The sequence below is a fragment of the Urocampus carinirostris genome, chromosome 1 (assembly GCF_059441175.1).
Source record: "Urocampus carinirostris isolate Australia breed hairy pipefish chromosome 1, RoL_Ucar_1.0, whole genome shotgun sequence".
Lineage (NCBI taxonomy): Eukaryota > Metazoa > Chordata > Actinopteri > Syngnathiformes > Syngnathidae > Urocampus > Urocampus carinirostris.
Window position 1 is genome coordinate 50003913 of NC_142349.1, and position 21757 is coordinate 50025669.

The following is a 21757-nucleotide window of genomic DNA, read 5'->3' on the forward strand; positions in this document are numbered from 1 at the left end:
TTCATTATCAATTTTATCAAAATTTTTAGGAAACCACAAAAAATTAAGTTCTAAATTTTGAGAACCGTCATAGACTCAATTTAAGAACTTCTCTTTTTTCAAAAAGCTATAGAACATCAAATGTTGCAGTTCGTTTATCAACGTGATGGTGATGATATCACATTTTTTATATAGATTAGATAAATTGGATACTGTTTTAAAGAGAGTGACAGGGATGTGATTGGATTCCACATGAGAAGGAACAGACTTTTAATTTCATAAACATTTTAAATCTGTATTATACACTGCATACTTAAATGGGACGGAAACATCAGTATTGGTAAAGAGCTAGCAGAATGGCAGAGAAAACATTCAAATGTAAAGAAGAATGAGATTTGCAGGAAATATATATTTAATTTAACGTCAGTTTTAGGGTTTATGAAGCAATAAGAAATAACTTAAGAACGGAAATATTTGATCCCATCTACAATCTCACTGTTCTGGATTGGAGTAGCCGATTTATTCGCATAACCAGATATGATAAGTCATTTTGCTTTTAAAAGCTTTAAAGAATTTTATTCATGCTGCTTACCACATTAAATTTAGCATAGTAGCCGTTCCCCTCACGGTTTCCTGTTGCGTCATCACCTATTTACTCTCACTGGAGAGTATTTCAGGGTGGCTGCTCGACAAAAGCACAAAATTACACAATGCACATATACTGGAAGGTACACATTGTGAGATGGAAAATTATATAATCACTATGAATCGACAGATTTAAATGAGGCCTTCTTCATCGGTGGTACAGTGCAGACAACTATTAAATGGATGTACCTGACTACGAGAGCATGATCCTGAATACAAAGAGCAGGATTCATTGTGGGTGAATAAGTCATAAATGAGACTATAAAATTTCCTGGTTAGTCCAGTTTCTCCTTTACAAAACCTGGACGTCACCATTGTTAAAAGTTTTTAAGGGTCATATTGCCTGTATGTAAAAAATACATACAAACAGAATTCCTGGTTTATTTTGCTACAATTGTATCCACTTTTAACCCCTCCCACCTTTTTTTTCAACATCTTGCATTGGAAGTCTTGTTTCTTGGGAGAAATGTTCAGAAAACATGAGTCATGCATAACGAAGTCCAGCAACACAGTCTCCAAACAAAAAATGAATTCTGGGCAAAATGATTCCTTTCTGTGCGGAGTTTGCATGTCCTCCCGTGTTGCGGTGGGTTTCCTCTGGGCACTCCGGTTTTCTTCCACATTTCCAAAAACAAGCATGTCAGGTTAATTGGCTGGTCCAAATTTTCCCTAGGTGTAAACGAGCGAGTGAGATTTCTATGTCATGTATGCCCTGTGGCTCGCTGGCAACCAGGTCAGAGTGTCACCTACCCTCTGCCTGAAGATAGCTTGGATGGGCTCCAGCACCCCCGCGACCCTACTGAGGATAAGCGGTGCAGATAATTGATGGATGGATGGATAATTTCTGTTTATGTCTTGTTTTTGCTTTGTCATTTGGTTGACTTAGTGTTGAAATCTTTGGAGAAAGGCACCACCCACGCTCTTGCATAAAATGTTACAGTTGTTCTTTCATTTTGAGAACAAATTGACCTGTTCCCTGTTCATGAAATGACTCATCATTAGGTAATTTCTTAAGTGTTATATAACTTTACGTTCCCAGCGTTGCCGTTGTGTAACTGCTTATTGCAATAGGTATCTTCATCATCAGTGTGTAGCACCATTCAAATATGTGGATTTTTATATTTACTGAGCACGCACCTCCATCCATGCCAAATCTACGCCCTTTACTGCACTGCATGGCAGTCTTTACGAACATGGCCAATACTTTAGCGTCTGCCTGGTAGCAAAGGTTATGCTGCCCCCTTTTGGTGGATTACTTGAAGGTGTTATTTCGTGAAGCTTGTCAAATGTGAGCACATAACAAACAGCACAGTACCGTGTGATGATATTTAGAATAAAAGCAGCTTTTAATACTCCATCAGCGCGATGATATATTAACAGGGTTGGGTAGGGTTACTTTAACTTGATTACTTTCAATTACTTTTGGATTACTCCAATACCAAATATGCTAATAAAAGACAAGAGAAACTAAATATGAATAAAATTACAAAATTTTGTCAAGTAACCGAATACATGGAACGGCAAAAATGATGTTGGCAAGCTGTTTGGATTTATTTTCATTTTGTTTCTGTCGCATTGTATGTTAGTTTTGCCGGAGATCAAAGAGATCAAAGCCAGGAGAGAAAGCTTACCACGTGTTCTTAGTGCAAAGTAGCTGTATGTGTAAACTTGCTGTTTTTCACACACATGAACACAAGCCGAAAAGGGCAATTCAACGACACGTTTTGAGAAATATTGTTAAAAAAAGAGTGTTGGACGTTGCATGACTGGTTAGCAGGTCCGCCTCATAGTTTGAAAGTCCGGGGTTCAATTCCAGGTGCAGGCTTCTATGTGTGGAATTTTCATGTTCTCCACATGCCTGTGTGTGCTTTCTCGGGGCACTCCTGTTTCCTCCTACATTACAAATATATGAATGGCATGTTGATTGGTGACTTCGAATTTTCCTCAGGTACAGATGTGTGTTAGTAGTTGTGGGTCTAATTATGCCCTGTGATTGGCTGGCAACCAGTCCAGGGTGTCCACTGCCTATTGCCCAATGTTAGCTGAAATGGCATCCCTGCGACACAAGTGAAGATAAGTCGGTCAGAAAATAAGTAAGTACGTGTTTGAAGAGAAAACTAGTTTAATATGTTTTGTTCATTAGGGAAGTTTGATACCAGTTTAAATATTCAAGATTTATCTTTCACCGTTTACCGACCCAAAACACCAAAATAAGTTTAAATAAAAATGAGCGAGGAATAATTTCCAAAGATAACCTTAAGTATGAAGCCAAAATCTCTTTTTTATCTCACGAAGGTTGCGGGGGTGTCTCTGAGGACTTCTGGCAGTGGGCAGGGGAAACACTAGACCGGGTGTCACACAATGACAGGACATACAGAGACAGACAACCATCTACTCAAAGACTCATTCTTAGGGACAATCTTGGAGCTACCAATCGACCTGCCATGTATGTTTTTTGGACATCTAAGGAAACCGGAGTGCCCAGAGTAAAAAACATTGTGGCATTGGAGGAGCATGCAAACTCTGCACAGGGAGGCGGTTGAATGAATGTACTGAGAGGCAGATGTGCTGACCAGTCAACCACCGTGCCACCAATTTTATTTTTATAAATGTCTGTTTTATGTTTATGAAACTGCCGTGACAATGCCGTGATACAGACATAGTAGCTCAAAAATAAAGTCTCACATTGACTCAATATCGATATTTGACGACAGTAATATTTTCCCATTCGTATTTTCCCTCTGTTTAGGGCAAAAAGTGAATAGAAAATGTACACGCTATTCCAATGTAGTTATTTTTAGCTACAGTGCCACAAACTCTAGAATGACCTGCAAACATTTTATCTATGCAATTACAGTATTTGATTTACTTACTCAATTTGGCAAGGATGGTAATCTCTTACTTTTGGTAAGCTTTATCAACTCTGTATTTTCTGCACTTTAATCTTACTTAAATCAATATTATTAGTAGTCATTTGGACTTGATCATAGCTAGCCAATGCTCTTAGTAGTGGGCAGCAGCCATTTCAAGCCAGGACACCTGAAGGGAAGTCTTGGCACGGTTTTACTGTACGTAAAGACAAATGGCACTTGATAAGATAACATCTATCTGCAGAGATAGAAAAAAATAATCCACAAGAAAAGCAGCCAAAGGTCATCTGGACTATTACCGGTAATCACTAGAAGTATCAGATGCATTCAATGATGATTTGCACACTTCCTTTGCTGCTATATGGTTAATCCAACCTTTTTGTGCATATGCAGGTATACAGCTAAAATAGGGTAATGAGCGTTACAATGTATTCTCATTAGCTAAGGAATGCGTGCTTTTGAGTATTTGAGCATTTGTATAATGCTTAGAAGTGTTCGTATTTTCACCTAATGAACATACCCATAAACACCCATATACCAGTGGCGGACTTTGCATTTCACACATTGGCCTTCAAACCTAGGTCTAAATCAATCCAACCCCCAATAACATTTTGATGGCTGTAAAACATTTACTGCAGCTACAGCTACGACACAGATAAAAAAATCTATCAATAGAATGGCACTATTAATTAGCAAAATAGACATACTTTACTTACCAAAAATTATTTTTTTATGTGCACAAAATCCTTTCTCTTTTCCTTCTTTAAAAAGATTTCAATTACTCTGTCGTACAGATTCCGTGCGTTTCAGTTCCATCAAGAAGTTCTTTTCTATTGCCATCAAAGCAAAAGCTAAAAGTCGAGCCTGTCATTACGTATTTCTGGCACACGTTTTTAATTGATTTAGGACTGAAAAGTTAAAATCCACAGAAGCATTGCACACAGGGATTTTTTTCTTCAGTTTTTTTCTTGTCATAATCTGTTACCACCCCCTAGCCAGTCTTAGTTTGTGAAACAGCTGACATTTCGTTATTCCTTCGGGAAGGCCCTGCTCCGCCAACTTGAAATCCGATTGGCTAAACCAACAGCTTTATCGAAACATGTTATGCCTCAGGGCCTGCAGAACTTATTCTGAAGGCCTTCGTGTAGGATTCTGACCCCGGCAACAAGTAATGGCTCAAATGTGATTGGTTAAATGCTTTAATATTAAAGTACACATCAGGACACAGCAAAACCAGAGGATAAACAATGAAACGAAGCTGACAGACACATTGGAATTACTGAATAAGTATTGATGGACAAAATATACTTAACATCACATGAATTAGATATTTTGTAGTCCAGCAGAGAAAACCTTGCAGGCTCTGATGACCCACCACTGCTACGTAAATATGTCCCAACAATATGTTATAGGTCTTTCTCATTATTAATCACAAAGTAAATATTTATCAATTGATTGATTATTTCAAGCTTTAGCTTCCTTTTTGTATTCTTGTTTTCTAACTATAAAATGCATAAAAAGGGTAGCAATATTCTAGAAACAGGATTGTATTGGTTTTGTGTTTCAGGAGTCAAATAAAAGTTTTAGTGAACTTGCATCTCTAATAATCTCTAGTTTATGCCTGTGGACACTTAAATTGTCCCCGAGCTGTAGGAAGTGCAAACCTGGTTAAAAAGCTAAATCATTACTTCTCCCGGTAATTTTGCCAATATATGTAATGGATCTGTTTTATTTCGCAGGATTTGTCTCCTGTAAGTCGTTTTCTGTCCGATGGGCCCCGTTGATCTGACCTGACTCCCAGCGCTGACACAGATGGGACGTTTGTGTTCCAGTGCTGTGGATAATCACTCCCTGCGATGACAATGGAAGTAAGAGAGATAATTGTACAGCTATATTTTTGTTTTTCGTTTCACCTCATTATTAAAATAAAAACAAGCAGTAACTTGACTTTTAGGCAGCATTAGGAACAGAAAATGCACGAGCTGATCCTTTTGGTCGTTGTATTGTTTAGTGCAATCAAAAATGAGTGCCAGAAAGCACAAGGAAGAACACAAACTATGGAGACAATTTTACCTCTCTTATTTTTGCCCAGTGCTTTTGATGTTTTTGGGTACCCGTAACACTAAAATGGCGGACAATTACCTTAGCTCCCCTGTGTGACGCCCATGTTACACAAAAATTGCTAATTTCTTGATTTAAGAGTATTTAGAAAAAAACTACAGTTTCAGTAATGGATTGAAAATTACCACTAGGGGGTGCCAAATAATACACAATGTTTCTTTATGCTTAGCTGATATAGACCAAGCAACCGTGACGTCATCTTCACTATATAAAAAGTCAATATATCCACTGATCCAGGTGTCTGGCCTGTTACTAGAATATCTGCTCTAAAACTGTTAGGTCAGAGGTTCAATCCCTAGTAGAGTCATAGGCTAAATTTTTGACAATTTTTGTTCATTGCCTCACTTCCCGGCACTATCTATATGGATTTGGAATTAGAGAGATTGGTTACCTAATGTCTAACTGTACAATAACAAAAATATGTCACTTTGGGTAAATTAAACAGGTTAATCATTCTGTAATAGGAATTGTACTGACAATCAGAACCTTGTATTCAAACTAGTGAGCAGGCATGAAATAGATTACCATAAAGAAAAATATTTAGGTTGAATTAGTTTGTGTAAATGTCGTCTATGTTACCTGTGTTTGTTCTAATTTAGGAAGTTCTTTTTTGCAAGGCGGTGGCCAAACTCGATCCAGTTTACCTCTACTCTGTGGTTTGTCACCTAAAAAAGAAAAGCAAAAGACAATTATAAAGCTTTGAGAATATAATACCTTGTTCCGGTTTTAGTATTAATCAAATATTATCCCGCACCCTGGAAAATAACCAGGTTGAGGGCTTTGACTTTCACATACAGTATGATTTAAATTCTCAGAGAAACATTTTTTGTTTTGTTTTGTAGATTATGATGATTCTAATTGCCTGATCTGATGCAGTGTACATTTTTGTCCTGGCCAAAAAGACTGGATCAGGGTAATTGTTTTTAATTGGAAATAATTTCAAACACACACACACACACACACATACACACAAATTGCTGCTACATTAATAGACCCTTTCACTTGTTCGTAAACATTGTGACCTATCCAGTGGGCGGGGCTAAGCCTGGAGATGAAACAATGCGCTGGTCAGAAGACTGAGAAAAAGAAAGCTGTCGTTGCTGCTAATTGTCGTCATATTGTTTGCTTGGGTCTCAGAATTGGAGAAAAAAGCTTAGTGATCCGATATGGAAGTTTGACAGGACCCAAGCGGACACTCCTGATCAAAGAAAAAAACAGTTGTGGTTAAATGCATTAAATGAAAAAAAAATGGACCGATGCACTTATGAAAAATGTTAGGGTTTGTAGCACGAGAATTTTTTATCACACAAGAGAAATTTGACGTTTATGATTGTTGCCATCGAGCCCATATTACTTATCAGATTGGCAAAATATCATGTTATCTTATTTTCTCAGCTTCAGTTAATTGTATTGGCACGGTACACTAGCAAATGTTATCCTTGATCAAGCATTTACTGTATTGGTTTAATAAAACAAACTTATTTACACAAATTAGGATTGTTTTTTATTCTGCATAATTTTTCTTGGTTTATCATTGCTTATTATGTGGAAATCCAATAATTTATAAGGGGAGCAATTGCCTGAGGTATGCATTAAAGACTAAAAAATACCCAAATGCATTGCACCTACAGCAAGCTGCTATTTGTGACAAAACAGACATCTGCTGTTTGTATTTTTTTTTTTTTATTACATTTATTATTTTTTATTTTATTTATCCAATTCAAAGACATATTGTATTATTCTCACACTGTAACTTGCTGGCCAATTTAACTTTTACTCAACTCACCGATTGGCTACCGAGTTGGCTGTACATTTATGTTTCTGATCTTTCCCCTAAGGATCTCTGTCACACAGATGAGCACCATTTTGGAAAACATTCCAATTTGAACGTATCAAATAAATACTGCACGTCCCTTATTGTTGAATTAAGCGTCTTTTTGCTGTTCAGCTTCCTCTGAACCAAACAGGCCCAATGAAAGATTTTGTGGTCTAATAGTTTGTGACAGGATCAGCACTTGTCGCTTATCCTGTTCCCTAAATAGCACACATTCACAGTAACAGAGAAGGTCATTGGCCTGAGTGCCAGACTTGGCAAGAAGGTTGAGATATGTTGCTAAAAAACAAAACAAAATGACACTTTGTATATCTTCCTTGTAAATAAACCATTAAAACTTAAAATGGTCATGATAATAACTAATGTCTATAAATCCCTGCACACATGTAAAATCAGTTTATGTATAAATGTTGAACCTTTTTATGTCCAGGACTGATAACAATAATAGGGAGTGTGATGACATACCAAAGCCAATCGTAATTTTGAAACATAAAAGTTAAATTAACACAATGATATCCTGGTGGTATTATTAACGTCAAAACTCCTTTACCTTATGTATGGGTGCATTTTATTGGCTGTATTCTTGTAACAAATATACAATGAAATATGGCATGTTTGAAAAACGGTGAGTTTATGATAATAAAACACAAGTATGCTGCTGTAAAATGTAATGTCTAATAAGTCACTCCCTGGTCTCTGCAAAGTCTCTCAGTATGACAACCAAACTGATAGAGAAACATAAAGCAAATTTCTATGAGAATGTTAGGCCGATTGTAGGGTCACATTCCAGACTGTTTTTAGTTCTTAGTACTCTCACACCTGTGTCTTATACAAGGTGACTTTAAACTTGGATGATTGCCAACTTTATATCTCAAGGCTGTTAGCTACCATTGTATTGTTAAATGTTCATAGTCAGTATTCTCATAAAGTGTTCCCTAAATCACGAGTCAAGCCAAATAATGATGTACAGTCCTCTACTGGTCATAAAACAGTAATTTGTGTTTGTACGTTTGATTACAGAAATCTCTACCTCTTTTTTACAATTCTCAAACGGCAGCCTTTTTGAGTCGACTAGCAATATTTCTTCCTCAGAAAGCACGTAAACCATTCAGATTCAGATTCAGATTTACTTTATTGTCATTCGTGTACACGTGTATACAGAACGAAATGTCGATACATCTGACCCGCACAGTTTCTTTGAACGTCAGCCGGGATAGATAAGATTAACCATGTCTTCGTCAGAATTTTAGCGCAACAGTTTGTCATCTCGCGGTTCGATGCCACTTCCAGTTGTTAAATGGTCCAGTTTATTGTCCAGAGAGCGAACGTTGGAGAGGAAAATGGATGGGAGAGGCGTTTTGCAGGGTTTAGCCTTTAGCCTAGCTGTTAGCCCGGACCGACAACCTCGCTTCCTCGTCCGGCGGTCACGCCGCTGTCTTGCCACTCTGCTTCGCTGCTTTGTAGGCCGCTGGGTCTTGTTGACATAGCAGTCCGTGGCTAATAAACACTCCCGAGTGGTCGTAGCACCGAGCGCTTGATGTCTGGATGATCGCATATCCAGCAAAAAAAACTGCGATCGTATCTTAATCTGCAGTTCGAGCCGACTTTGTGCGCCATCAAAACTGAGTCGAAGACTGGATCTTATGGCCGACGTGTAAAAAACCGTTGCGAGCCGAGTCTCAGGAAAGATCTTCATCATCCCGTGACACTTGCTCTCAAACAAAGGCCCTCAGAGATGGCTAAAAACAGGTGCATTATCTTTCTCATTAAAAGTGTAAAAATTGAGTTACAGAAAAAAAGTCAATGAAACGACAGAAAATCTCAGAGATAAACACAAACGCGACATTCGGGTAGCCAATGACAAGAGGTGCTCTGGACAACGGCCCTTTCAGAAAGTTGTCTCCAATTTAAAAAATGTTGGCACCAAAAAGTGAAATGGAGCACACATCCTAGTCTTATAATGGTTGGTGTGGAAACGGTATTGTGGAAAAGCGGCACTTATTTCTACTTACTGACCTTGTATAACAGTCGACGTAAGTGGCGGCTTGCCATCGTCACCAGCAGGCTGCAGTCGCTCTCCATAGAGTGTGCGTTTCTCATCGCAAAGTTCATCTTCTCTTGCCTCAACTTCTCGAATTTCCTGCTCAACTCCTGGTTTCAAATACAATGCGGGAAGTAATTTGTAGAAAGGGTTTTGTTTGAGCATGGGAAATTCCCACTCAACCTTTTCCTTGCTGAGGGAGATGTTACTTTCGGCTTCCTGTGCAGTGGCATCCAAGGTTACAGATTCTGAACTCCTACACAAACGTCCATGTTCATCTTGCATTGGGTATGGATATAATTGGGTCTTTTTTTTACATCCTCTGCTTGGATTCTCTGAGTGCGGGTTTTCAGAATTTTTTTTCCTCGAGTTGTTTAAAAACACGTCTAAGCTACGTGTGCGTTCGAGCACTGAGGTGTGAACCAGATCTGTCTTTATTGTGTTAAGGGGTTTCCGTAATCTGGTAGGACCTTGCGTGTTATTCTGCTGGAAAGCCTCAAACAGAGATTTGGTCTTCTCTAATTGATGAACCTCTCTTTTAACATACTCTTTTGTCACAGCTCCCTGTTTTCTCTGAAACTCCTGACAACTCTTTTCATGGGGCATCTTCTGATCGGACAACATCTGTTCACATTCCAAGCCTGGACATATTATTGGGAGAATTGGTTCAAAAAGGATATTGGCTTTAAAGGGGATTTCTGAAACATCTGGATCATCTGTTAGGTTGAGAACTCCACCTACCCTCTGCAAGTTGGGTTTCCCTTGGGCGTCCTCGTGAACTCTCTTTTCCATGGAGGTCTCTGTGACAGAGAAACGGTGGCAGGAGGATCGAAGGGAGCTAATGTTTTCACTGGAATGGATAGGGGTCCAATCATTACCTTCATAACTGACACTTGGGGGACGATCCAAACTGTTTTCTTCACCTATAAAAAATTCATGAAGCCTAGGTATCTGTTCCTGGGGTTTTCCACACCCATTCTTTTCACTGGTTACTTTCTTCAACACGCATGGGTTTGTCCCACCAGAATTTACTGTGTGAAATTTGTTCTCTTCTTTCTCTCCTTTGCATGACCAATCCCCTTCACATGCTGCTATTTGTTTAGTCACAAAACTCTCCTGATGTTCATGTTTTACTTCTTGGCAGGTGTGTCCATCATCTTCCTGCCGTTGCTGCACCAATTGCAGACGCTGAAGTAGTCGTTCGCCTTGAAGAATATCTGAAGCAATTCTCCGAAGTTCATCACCATTAATTGCCATTTCCACCTTGTTCTTTTCCTCATTGGATGGATTTTCTTCAGTTTTTGTTTGTCTCTTCGCCATTGAGTCATCAAGTTCTGTTTCAGCCATTTTGTCCTTTCTTTTGTTGAATCATCCTCTGTTGCATGGTTGAATATATGTTTGTCTGTGGCCTTTCAAGATCACAGAGCCAGGCAAGACAACTTCTTGTACTTTATCTGATACCTCATCCAAATATCCCATATTTTCTACGCGTTCCTTTGTTAAGAGGCTCAATGCCATGTCTCCATTCACTTCTCCCCAGGTCTCCACTTGAGTATTCGGTCTTGAGCACTGGTGAGGAGGTATCTAATCTGACAAGGGCTTTGTGCTGTGCTTTACCTGCTGACACTTTCATTGACTTCCTTTCACTACGATGCCAGGGTAAGCTGATTGGATTAGCAAAGCCTCTGTATCTGTTGTGTCTCACAAACAAGGGTCACACTGGAATTACATGTAGCTGCAACATGTTGCTCTCAGTGGACACATCTTTTAAAGGGGAACTATGATTTGTACCATGAGTTTTTACTGCCTTGTTTGAAATGGTGGCTAAGGTGGAGTATTGCCTTCACTTGAGAGGAAACCGCAACAAATACTCAATCAGCTGCTTTTGTAAACAATATATTTTATCATTGGCTTAAATTTTACATCAGGTCATCATAATCTATCTAATGATCTATCATAGTATAGAGACTATATACCTATACAATTTTACAATTTTTTCGTACAAGTATAATTAAAACATAGAGTTAACAATTTGCACTGCCTTTTTAACGTCTAGACTTATATTTAGTGTACCTAATTTTAATAATTTCACTTTTGAAGAAGTAATTTTTAGACTTTGGTGTGCAATATGACCATTTCTAAGAATAAAATGCAATTTCAACTTTTTCATTAAGTCTTATGGCTGCCAATAAATAATACATATTGTCAGGTAGTTATTTTCTCTCAATATGTAAATGGACTGCTTTCAGCATAACAGTGTGGAGTGCACAAAAACGTTCCATGTAGGAAGGACTGAAAGAATTCGAGAGCCCTAACTTTCAACACATCTGGCAGGTGTATGAATAAACCACATTTGAGTTCTTGAGCAAGTCAAAATTCTGCATAATTAAATACATTTTGTTCGGAGATGGTACATTCCAAGATTTAAGTTTCCGCAAGTCATTTTTTGTTTATTATCAAAAACACCTCTCCATTTTGTCATCCATGCTATTCATCAAAACTTTTTTATCATTTGTATTCTTTCAGAGCATGTCATTATATAACTTATTTCTGAGCGGACACACTTTCGTTGGCACCAATTATGCTGACTCCTACCGATACAGCTATAAAAAAAAAGTGATAAAGCCCAATGGTCCCTCAAGTATTTTTAAAGTAATAAAAATACAAAAAGCCTCTGAATACACAAAAAATATATTTTTACCGTATGAAACACGTCAATCGTAAATTGTCCTTGCAATATACACTCACCTATCTTTGGCAATGCAGTGCTGCATTTTCTAATCAAACGTGTACTAAATGCACTTGTACATTGATTTACTAAAATATGTGCTATGATTTGAAAAATATTTCTATCTCTCTCTCTCTCTGTCACCCTCTCGCTCTCTTTTGTCAAGTACGTTTGCACAAGGCTTAATTTACACAGGTATAGAGGAGATTTATGTCCACACTGTCATTGAGGATTAACAACCCAAGCAGTGACAATCCCCCGCAACAGGACATGGAATGAGCTTAACCTAATTATTCCATCCTCTCCTTTTACACAGGGGATTTTATCTTATCAAATATGTTTTATTGCTGCTGGGTCAGTAACCTTTCATCTAACATTGATAAGATGCGGTATTCTGAAATAAAACACAGGTTTGAAGTTTCTGGTTCCTGGCATTGTAAACTTAGTTTTATGTGAAAAATATACTGTCACACATTTTGTAAAGTGTAGATCTGTGTCCAGTCGGACTGTTTCACGATTGATAAGCAAACACCATCTTTGACGGGTCTAATTTCAAATGAAGCAGGTGTACCACGGCCGCACTTCCCTGTCCAACTTCAGGGACTTCAGAATCTTCTTGAGTGCCACAGTAGGGTAAGCTGCCAACTCAAGTTTGATTAAAAAAAAGACACAGAAAAATTGTCTTATCTTATAAAACAGATCATTTAATTAAGGAATGGGAAATGCCCTGTCTGTTTAATGTGTGAAAACTATAAATATTTCCAATGTGTTTAATTCTGTGCATGTAGGACGACCTGAGAAAATTATTTTGAGAGTATTAGCTTTTGCAAATATTAATCATCAGTCAAGTCGATTATGACAGTAAAACATCGTTGATGTCAATTTTCTTTCATAGGCGGATGAAGTCAGTCATACCACTTGCTTTTTGAAGAAAAGAATAATCAAAATTTGCTATCGTTTACACATTCTTGAGAGGCCACTGAGTGAGGTGCTCCGAGGGAGAGGTTGCACCAAGAGGTGAGAAGGTATTGTCTTTCGAACCACACCAGTAAGTCTGCTTTTGTCCTAGGTGGTCAAGCTCACCTGAGCTCCTGTTTTGACTGACATTTTCGAAAATTGTGTGCTTTTCACGCTCCCGAACATCCCGCTCCCTATGTTGCAGAAGAGCACAAAAAAAAATGCTTCCACTAAGCTGGAAAGTCTGAACACCAAAACCTTCCCAGAGTTAACTACAAGACTTGTAAGCCAAGGCGGGTTGTCTCCAGGTCTCAGCCAGGACAGTGCTGACACTAAATCTCCGCAGCAAACCAGTGGACTTCACGATTTCAAGCTGCAATCAAAGACTGTTAAGGGTTGTTCATCTTCGAGAACTATCACATCTGCTAAACTGTGTTTTTCCAACCTAACCTACCATCAAACTTCTCACCGAATGTTGACTGAACCACCTTCAATCTTAAGAAAGCCAGACTGGCCCAGGTGATATAGACTGGTGCAAATTGGGTTTCTGTGTGGTCTGGTCAAATGTCACCCCAGTTAAGAAGCTTCTAAATAACATCAGTTCTGGCAACTTTGTCAGTCTTCTCCCTTTATTATCCTCATCCCATTTCATCTAGCTTTCTAGGATTTGGCTCAACATTTCCCCCTAGAGACCACCAACCGAAGGGAGGTAGCTGGATAGCGCTCACCTGCGCCTAATCGCTCTCCATCTAATTCTTCAATTCCTTATGTTGTTTGGCTCTGAAATCAGAAGTTGTCAGTTTTTTTTGCCCCCTTCCTCTGATTTTTACCTTGGTGTGTTGACTCTGCCAGCCATAAGTTTTCCCAAATTGTGATTGTTTTAGGGGCTTGTGTAGTTCTCCCCTCCTTTCACGGAGCGCTTTTTGTTAATCCTGTTTCTTATTAAACCCATGTTTTAAAACAAATCCTTCGTTTTGTGTTTCGATTTGCATCGATAACACTAACACTTAATTAGCTCTGAGCGTCATGCTTTCATAAACCCCTTTTGTAGATTAGGATACGGATTCATCAAGTACCCGCATGTTTGTGTAACAAACAAACAAAAAAAGTGCCAATTATACAAAGATCACATGAGCCATCTTCATTTTAATGAATAGAAGATATTTCATCCGTTCTCCTGATGAAACGAATATCAAACTGGTTTAGCGCTTCAAAAGGCAGGACAAGCTTAGTACATGTTTATGTTAAACATTTCTTTTAATAATCAATCATGTATTTTTTCAAACTATTGACTGAGCCCAAAATGAGCTGCAATACTACAACACATACAATGTAACTCTTGAATGAGTAAATTATCATCAGAAATCATTGACAATTTATTTTATTTCACTGGCAACATCATAAGTGAATACCATTACAACTTTTCAAGTGGGTACAGTCAGGTAATAAAAAAGAAAATAGTATTTTCAATCCATAGATGTTTGTTCCCTTTTCCCCCACTGAAGACCCCAATTGAACACATACCATTGGTTAAAGAACATGGATGGATCATGTAGAGCTTTTTGCTCCTTACCTCTAGAGCAGGGGTCGGGAACATTTTGGACCCAAATAGAAATAATTGAAAATTAGATTTTGATTTTTTTTTTGAGAGAGCGCCATATACTATATTTTAATACTAACTTCATTTTTTTTCAGACAAAATCGCATTTTTCAGCGCATTTTATTTCTCTGGGTGACATTAAATGATTTGATAAATTCTATTAAATCGTATTAATGCTGGAGCCTGTCTCACATATCAAAAAATATAGCACTTTAAACGTACCTCCCTCCCACAGTAACTTAAGGTCAGAGACCTCATTTTGACCTTCATTTTTTTAAAATATTGGTTTCGAAACAAGGTGCAAGTAGTTCTTTGTAAAATTATTACTAAAAACTGCAAACGAAGAATGAATGTATTTTTCTTAAGAGCAGTGGGCGCAGGTGAGAACGAGGGCAACGTGCAGTTTATGCATAGCTCCAAACTCCCATTCTCCCACTCCTACCGCTCACTCAATCGAATTGTTCTGTGCGCTTCGCTGATGTTATGGCGTAAATACAGTTTGTTCTGTGGGTTTTTATCATAAAGTCTCTCAAAAGTGGACGTAACATTATTTAATGAGCTTCTATATTAAGGATTCTTTAGCGCTGTACAGCCGAAACAGGGTTTGTTGGCGTGACACCTTGACTGTAAACTTTAGGTAAGACTGGGACCTTTATATAAGAAAACAGCTTGCATCTTTTAGCGTTGCTTCAGCTTTGCACGCACTAAACTCAACTTTGAGCTTATCAGAATTGGAACGCTACAGAGGAAATGTGCACATGTAGCATCTTAAAAGAGCCATATTTGGCTCGTGAGCCATAGGTTCCCAACCCTTTCTCTAGAGGGATAAAAGATTTTTGAAAAGGAGTACATTCTACTGCAGGCTTACAAACTTCAGACACTAATGAATGGAACAGATGCACTGACATTTCCAATGCATGTCAGTTGAGTTAACAAGGCCTAAACAAAGTGTAAGCTTTCATATGAATGAAAAACAAGCTGGATCAAACTGGATGAAGTCTTACATAACAGAGCAACATTGACAAGTCTTGCTCTTGGAAGGACTTCTCTGCTCTTCAACTGTGGGTGAAGATGGTTCCTTATTAGCATTATCTTTCAAGACTTGAAGTGTTTGATCCTTTTCCTTCTGGGGAATGTCCGGATACATTTCACTTTCCTTCTCTTTTCCCGCCTTTTTATCTGTAACACTGTGTTCTTCTCCATTCTCTGTGATAATAACTCTCTCTGCGAGTAGCATGTCGGGATTTTCTTGGGCAGTAGTAGAATCTGTGTAGCCCAGGAACACGAGGGTGATTGGGCTTTCCTCCAAATCGCAATCTTCCACACTTACCTCTTTCCCTGTTGGGTCTTGAACCACCATCGCATTTGGATCCTCCTCATATTGTTCAGGTGTCATCTTCGCTTCACAGTTAGGCCTTTCAGGCCTGTGTATCCGTGTCCTGTCTTCTTCACTGATAGGTGACTGGATTTCTTGAGCTATACCTCCACTGGCCTCTACAAGAACCATCTCGGGTTGTTCTTTATTTGAGATCACTCCAACTTCATCGAGAATTACTTGCATGCCGACATCATCGACAACACTCAAAATATGTTTGAGCTCCTCCCCTGATGGATCAAAGCCTGACCCGCCGACTAGATGGATGCTTTTCCTGCCGTCGTCGAAGACTGTAGTGGACGGGGGACCGCTGACGGGTGTGGCCATGGGGGTCACAGATTTCACAACTGTGGTTCCTGTGTTGGAGTCCTTTTCCACTTGCACTGTTAGCATTCCTAAAACTGAAATACAAAGATTAAGGAAAAAGACATTATGATTAAATTATGAAAAAAAAAAAATCTCATTTTATTAAAAAAAAAAAAAAAATACTGGCAAAAGAATTAAATGCCTTTTTGGCTTAAGCTTTATTCTATATTTTTCTATGTACATGGGAATTTATAACATATGCCTGCCTTTTTTCTTTCACAAATGAAAAAGTCACTTTTCTCAGAAGTTTTCTTGTAAACGAGTATTTTCAAGAAACTTTGCCATCTTTAACTGTTGTTTACTAAACAATGGTAAAAGTTAAAAACACTTTTTCTTCCTAATGAAATACATGGGGTCATGCTTTCTTTTTATATGTCTCATGTTTATGTATCTACAGAAGCGAATTTTTTGTAGGCCTCCAAAAATGAGCTGAAATGGCAAAAAATTGATGGTACTTGACTTCCCATTTGAGGTAAACCTCTGACATTTGTTGAGTTAATTGTAATAGTACATTCAGTAAATGATCTCAACTTAGTCATATTTGTTGTGTTAACACCACAGTAGAAAGTCATACCTGAGCGGCCATCATTCCAACTTTCCTGAATTATTCTTTGCGCCATGTGCAAGTGTGATTGGCCGTCTTTTTATTCACTGAAACCAAAAAGATATTCTTTATTAGCATTTATAAATGTGAATAGACATTATAATGTTCCCAGACTCCATTGCACTTTAGTGTTCACCCACTTGTGCTTTACTGTATCACCAATTACAGGCAATTTTGACAAGTGCAATATTATGGGTGGAATTTCTCAGATAAAACTAATCGAGAGATCTGTAGAAGGGATAAATGCACCACAAAAAGACTGGTCAAATAGGGAAACCATTGCAGGTTTACAGTTTGTTGTAAACTTTTGTGCAATGGGAATATCTGTCTTTCTGTGTTATGAAGCCCTGAGCTAAGAAACACATGATATTCCTAAATGACCTCCTGCCAGAATTCATAAGTGATGCCACCTCAAAGGAGAACTGCTTCTTTGCTGCGGCTTCATTCTGTCACCTTGATTTAATTCGTCATTCTCCAGGGAAAGACTTATTTATGGTAAAATATTATAAGCCAAGAACTAATAGTCGCCCGGTTGTTTATGAAGACACAGAGACGAAGATGACTTTTATGCATAATTTAGCTTTAGTGGTGTTTCAAGCCAAATGCAAAAGAACAGAAAACAACCAATTCATTTGAAAAGTATTCTTTGTCACCCTATTGTTTGATTTTTAATTAAGTTACACTATTAAACCGCTAGTATAGATGTAGTAAAGTACACCGTAAATTAAATATCTATTTGTTTAACTCACAGTTTTAATTGAGTTTTCAACAACTTTCTGGACGAAAATGAGATCAAATTCCACCCCAAACAAAATTAAAACCGACGGGAAAATGAACATTTAAACCTCATATGTGTAAAAAGAAAAATCATCATACTAGACTAGGCATGTAGTGGAATACACTACAAATACAGATTCTTTGAAGTATATCTTAGTTTGCAAACACAATAAATATTCCAGCATCATGTATGCAGCATCAGAATAGCGATAAAGTGTTTTGGCTAATCTTTTGTTTTTTAGACAATGTTCAATGAAGTCAGCATGGATCTGAGCACATTGTGCCAGAAAGAGTGTTAGAGAATATCCTCAATACCAATTACCGGTACTTGACATTCAGTTGTATTCATAAAGTATGTCCATGGACAGTGTGATATTAAAATAACAGCCTTTACCATAGATAGAAAAGCCAAGTTGAAACAGACAAATAAATAAAATGCCACACCATTAGCTATGCACACATCCAGTGCATTAGCATGGCATGTCAGGGACTAAATATAACTCTCCGTTGGGACTAAAAAGTGTTCATCATAGAATTCCGAAGGCTCCACCCAAGACACTTAAGTCAGGTGTTGACCTACTGGCAGGCGGGTTTGGTGAAAGTCTCCAGATACGACATGTATTGAGACGCACAACAGCTCAAGTCGAATTGCTCCCCTTTCAGGATGAACAATAACAAAGTGGAAATAAGTTACCACATCGATTTTATTTGGGTAACATGCAGGTAATTAAATGGCATATAAGCCTACATCAGAATTTGGCTATAAGAACAGCAGTTAAATTGATACCAACAACGCATCCATCTCTGTAATGTATTTCAGTGCAGAAAGTATCACTAACAGCAGTTTAATGCTGTTCTAAAAAAGTCAAGGTAATTGATTTTATAGTATACTACTCAACACTAACTAGTCTAAACATGGATTTTTGATTTTAAAGGACATGTTGCCAAACCTTTGGATCAGGCATGTCAAACATATGGCCTGCAGAGCCCGTTGGTGATTTAGTCCTGTCATGATTGGCCATTTGCCCTCACCTGTGCCCGCTCGTTTGGTGCCAGCTGCTACTAGTTCCCTGATTGGTTCCCCTCCTATCTAAACTCAACGCTTCCATTCACTCGTTGTCAGTCCGTCAGCGAATTTTCACTCTTGCAAGGCAAGCACTTTTTGACTTTAGCTCCCGTTTTGTTTCCGAGCTATTCTGTATTCTGTTTCCTGTATCGACCCCCAATCCAAGCTCTGTTCTCCTGTCCCGGCTACCCGTAACCTAATTCTGCTTCCTGTATCGATCCCTGATCCAAGCTCCGTTTTCCTGTCCCAGCTAACTGTATCCTGATTGTGTTTTCTATATCAATCCCTTAATAAAGCATTGTGTGAAACATTGTGCATTTGGGTCCCCTGTTTGTACCGGTCGTGGCAAATCCAGCCTTTCCATAAATTTCCTAGTTTTTCGAAAAAAATAAGTTTGTCTCTAGGTCTTTTCTGTCAAAATGTTTTTAAAAAAAAAATCAGACCAATTGCTCTCTTCGGTTGCTAGAATGCAGTTTTGCTTTTGTATTGTGTGGAAAAGTTGGTTCGGGTTTAAAACCCAACTGTTAAATAAACCAGTTAACACATTCAATGCCAAACATGATCCCCTCCCATTTTTTGACAATAAATGTTGCGTTTAGAAAAGATCCCTTGTCATCCCTAATTATAATATGTAGAATAGGTTCCTAATGTAGGCTGAATGATAAAACAGTAAACTGAAAAACAAAGCTAAAAATTTGGAGTTGACATTTTTTAACTAATCCGTCCGCCTGAGAACAGAAACTTCCAGCCCCAGTGCCAGAATGGGTTAGATATCCCCTCATTAGATGGGTGGAATAGGTTCCCGTTGCTTTATAATTTTCATTGGATCAATGCAATAATAACTACAATGTCATGTTTAGACTAATGGGCAGGCATTGGGCATTCTTGTAATATTTACTATATTTAGAATAGAATAGAATAGAATAGAATATACCTTTATTGTCTTTGTTACAAAATTGGTTGAACATATTGTGACAACAAAATTGGACGTGGCACTCCAGTTCACATTTAACAGTGAGGATAAAAGTAAACAAAGAAGATAAATGTTATAATTTACACAATATTTACTCAAGAAGTATGGACATGTAGGATGTTACATTCAGTTTTGGGATCGTATTAGTGCAAGATGCGGTAGTGCAAAAATAGGCAACATTGTGCATTATTGTGCAACATTAAACACGTGACTTATAGTGTTTATAATGACAAATATCACTCATTTACATCACACAAGATGCATTAAAAGTTCAGAGTGTCACAAAAAGATTGCAACTTTGCTGTTTCAAGTTGGCTGTGAGCAAGCAACGCATTTCAAACAAGCCAAAATAAGCTTGAACATGGAAAAATAACAGCTTGCATTTACGGGCCTAATCTTGAAATAATGATATTAAGCTACATTAATGCAAAGCCATTATTACTTACGCTTCAGTGTATAAATCCTGTAAGTGGTCTCTCAAAGGAAAACTGCGTCAAAAATAATCCTATACTAACACACATCTTGAACAAACCGTTATCTAAGTGGCTGGTGTAGTCGTACAAGTGGGCTTCAACTACTTACTCTTACTACAGAAACACCCCTTCACATTGGACGAGAGACAACTCCTTTTCACGAGCTAGAGAGAAAAGCACCAGCGGGGGTAGCGGGTGGGGGTCTTTTTCCAAGACACAAAGTGATGGATTAAAGTAGGCAGAAATAGCTGCTACAGTGCGGGGATGCAGATGGAAATACTTCAATGACACTGCGCATAGTATGCATTCTGACACTGGATCTAGCTGATAATGTGAGCCGTAAACACGCTGTGGCCTTTGCCTTTTTTAATTTATTTTTGTTTTGCCTGAAGTGAGTTAAAGGCTTTTGGAACTTGTTTTGCAGAAAGAAAATCAAGCAGGGTCGAAGCACGCCCTCAAAACCTTTCAAGGAGCACAAATTATTAAGCAAAATATGAACATCCTCTCCTCTTGTTTACTTGAGTCAGGGTGGATCAAAAGAGTCCAGTCGATTGAAGTGACGTTCCAAAATGTTTTCATGCTTCACTTATTTTGACGCGAGGTGAAAGTGGACAGTGGCTGAGGCACACTTGAGTCAGGCCCGAAAAGAAGCCACTCTTGTAAAACCTTTCCTAGATCATTGTCTTTTAATATTCGCAGTTATTACATTTTATATTCACAAGTGTCACGGAAGTTCATCCCCGTATGATGAAGCAATTGCTAAAACTGCTACGGTAAATGCCATCTAGATTAGTATTTCTCAACTGGTGATTCAGGACCTAGAAGTGGGTCGCAAACCAGTTTTCAGTGTGTGACATGCCTTTGCCCTGGCAAAATATTGCAAAGAAAATAAAAAAAAACAGTGGATCGAATACTCAGTAGATAGCAATAATACCCTGCTCATTTCTTCCTGTTTAGTTAATCAGCACCGTCCCAATTGTGTTTGGATAGCTCAGGAGGTAGAATGCTAGTCTTGGGGCCAAGAGGTTCCAGGTTTGATTCCCGGCTCTCCAAGTTAAATGTGGAGGTGTCCTTGGGCAATACACTGAACATCTAATGTCCTCGATAAGCAGGCAGTCAGGCATAAGGCTAAGCTGACTCCACAAGGGTGTGAATGGGTAAGTGTAGGGTAGGATCGAGCCATATGATGCTGAGGGGGTAAACCAGTATATGCTGATGAAGGGTTGCATGACACAGCAACTCACCCCTTGTTGTGCTGTGGGCTTAATGTTAGGTGTCAGGTTAGGAAGAGCGAAGTGTTTGTGAATGTGAGTGTGTTCTTGACTCTAGCCACGTCCCACTAGGGGAT

At 38.4% G+C, this 21757-nt stretch overlaps 2 protein-coding genes and 1 long non-coding RNA gene across 5 annotated transcripts; 1 reads left to right on the forward strand and 2 right to left on the reverse strand.

Annotated features, from left to right (window-relative positions):
• Positions 1 to 4677: 4677 nt before the first annotated feature.
• LOC148375044 (uncharacterized) lies at positions 4678 to 11097 on the reverse strand. The gene is made up of 3 exons (XM_088343748.1): positions 9466 to 11097; positions 6195 to 6280; positions 4678 to 5345 (listed from the first exon to the last, which is right to left on the reverse strand). The coding sequence occupies exons 1-3, from the start codon at positions 10835 to 10837 to the stop codon at positions 5223 to 5225; spliced, it is 1581 nt and encodes a 526-aa protein (XP_088199874.1). The 5' UTR covers positions 10838 to 11097; the 3' UTR covers positions 4678 to 5222.
• LOC148375045 (uncharacterized) lies at positions 5232 to 14134 on the forward strand. Of its 3 annotated transcripts, XR_015851299.1 has the most exons (4): positions 5232 to 5362; positions 10635 to 11149; positions 12781 to 12851; positions 13114 to 14134. It is a non-coding gene; the product is annotated as an uncharacterized LOC148375045 (long non-coding RNA). The 3 variants fall into 3 exon arrangements; XR_015851298.1 differs by having other exon boundaries at positions 10635 to 12851; XR_015851297.1 differs by lacking the exon at positions 12781 to 12851.
• A 178-nt stretch (positions 14135 to 14312) lies between these two features.
• On the reverse strand, positions 14313 to 20511 carry LOC148375046 (uncharacterized). The gene is made up of 3 exons (XM_088356020.1): positions 20383 to 20511; positions 17091 to 17167; positions 14313 to 16551 (listed from the first exon to the last, which is right to left on the reverse strand). The coding sequence occupies exons 2-3, from the start codon at positions 17134 to 17136 to the stop codon at positions 15776 to 15778; spliced, it is 822 nt and encodes a 273-aa protein (XP_088212146.1). The 5' UTR covers positions 17137 to 17167; positions 20383 to 20511; the 3' UTR covers positions 14313 to 15775.
• Positions 20512 to 21757: the final 1246 nt, after the last annotated feature.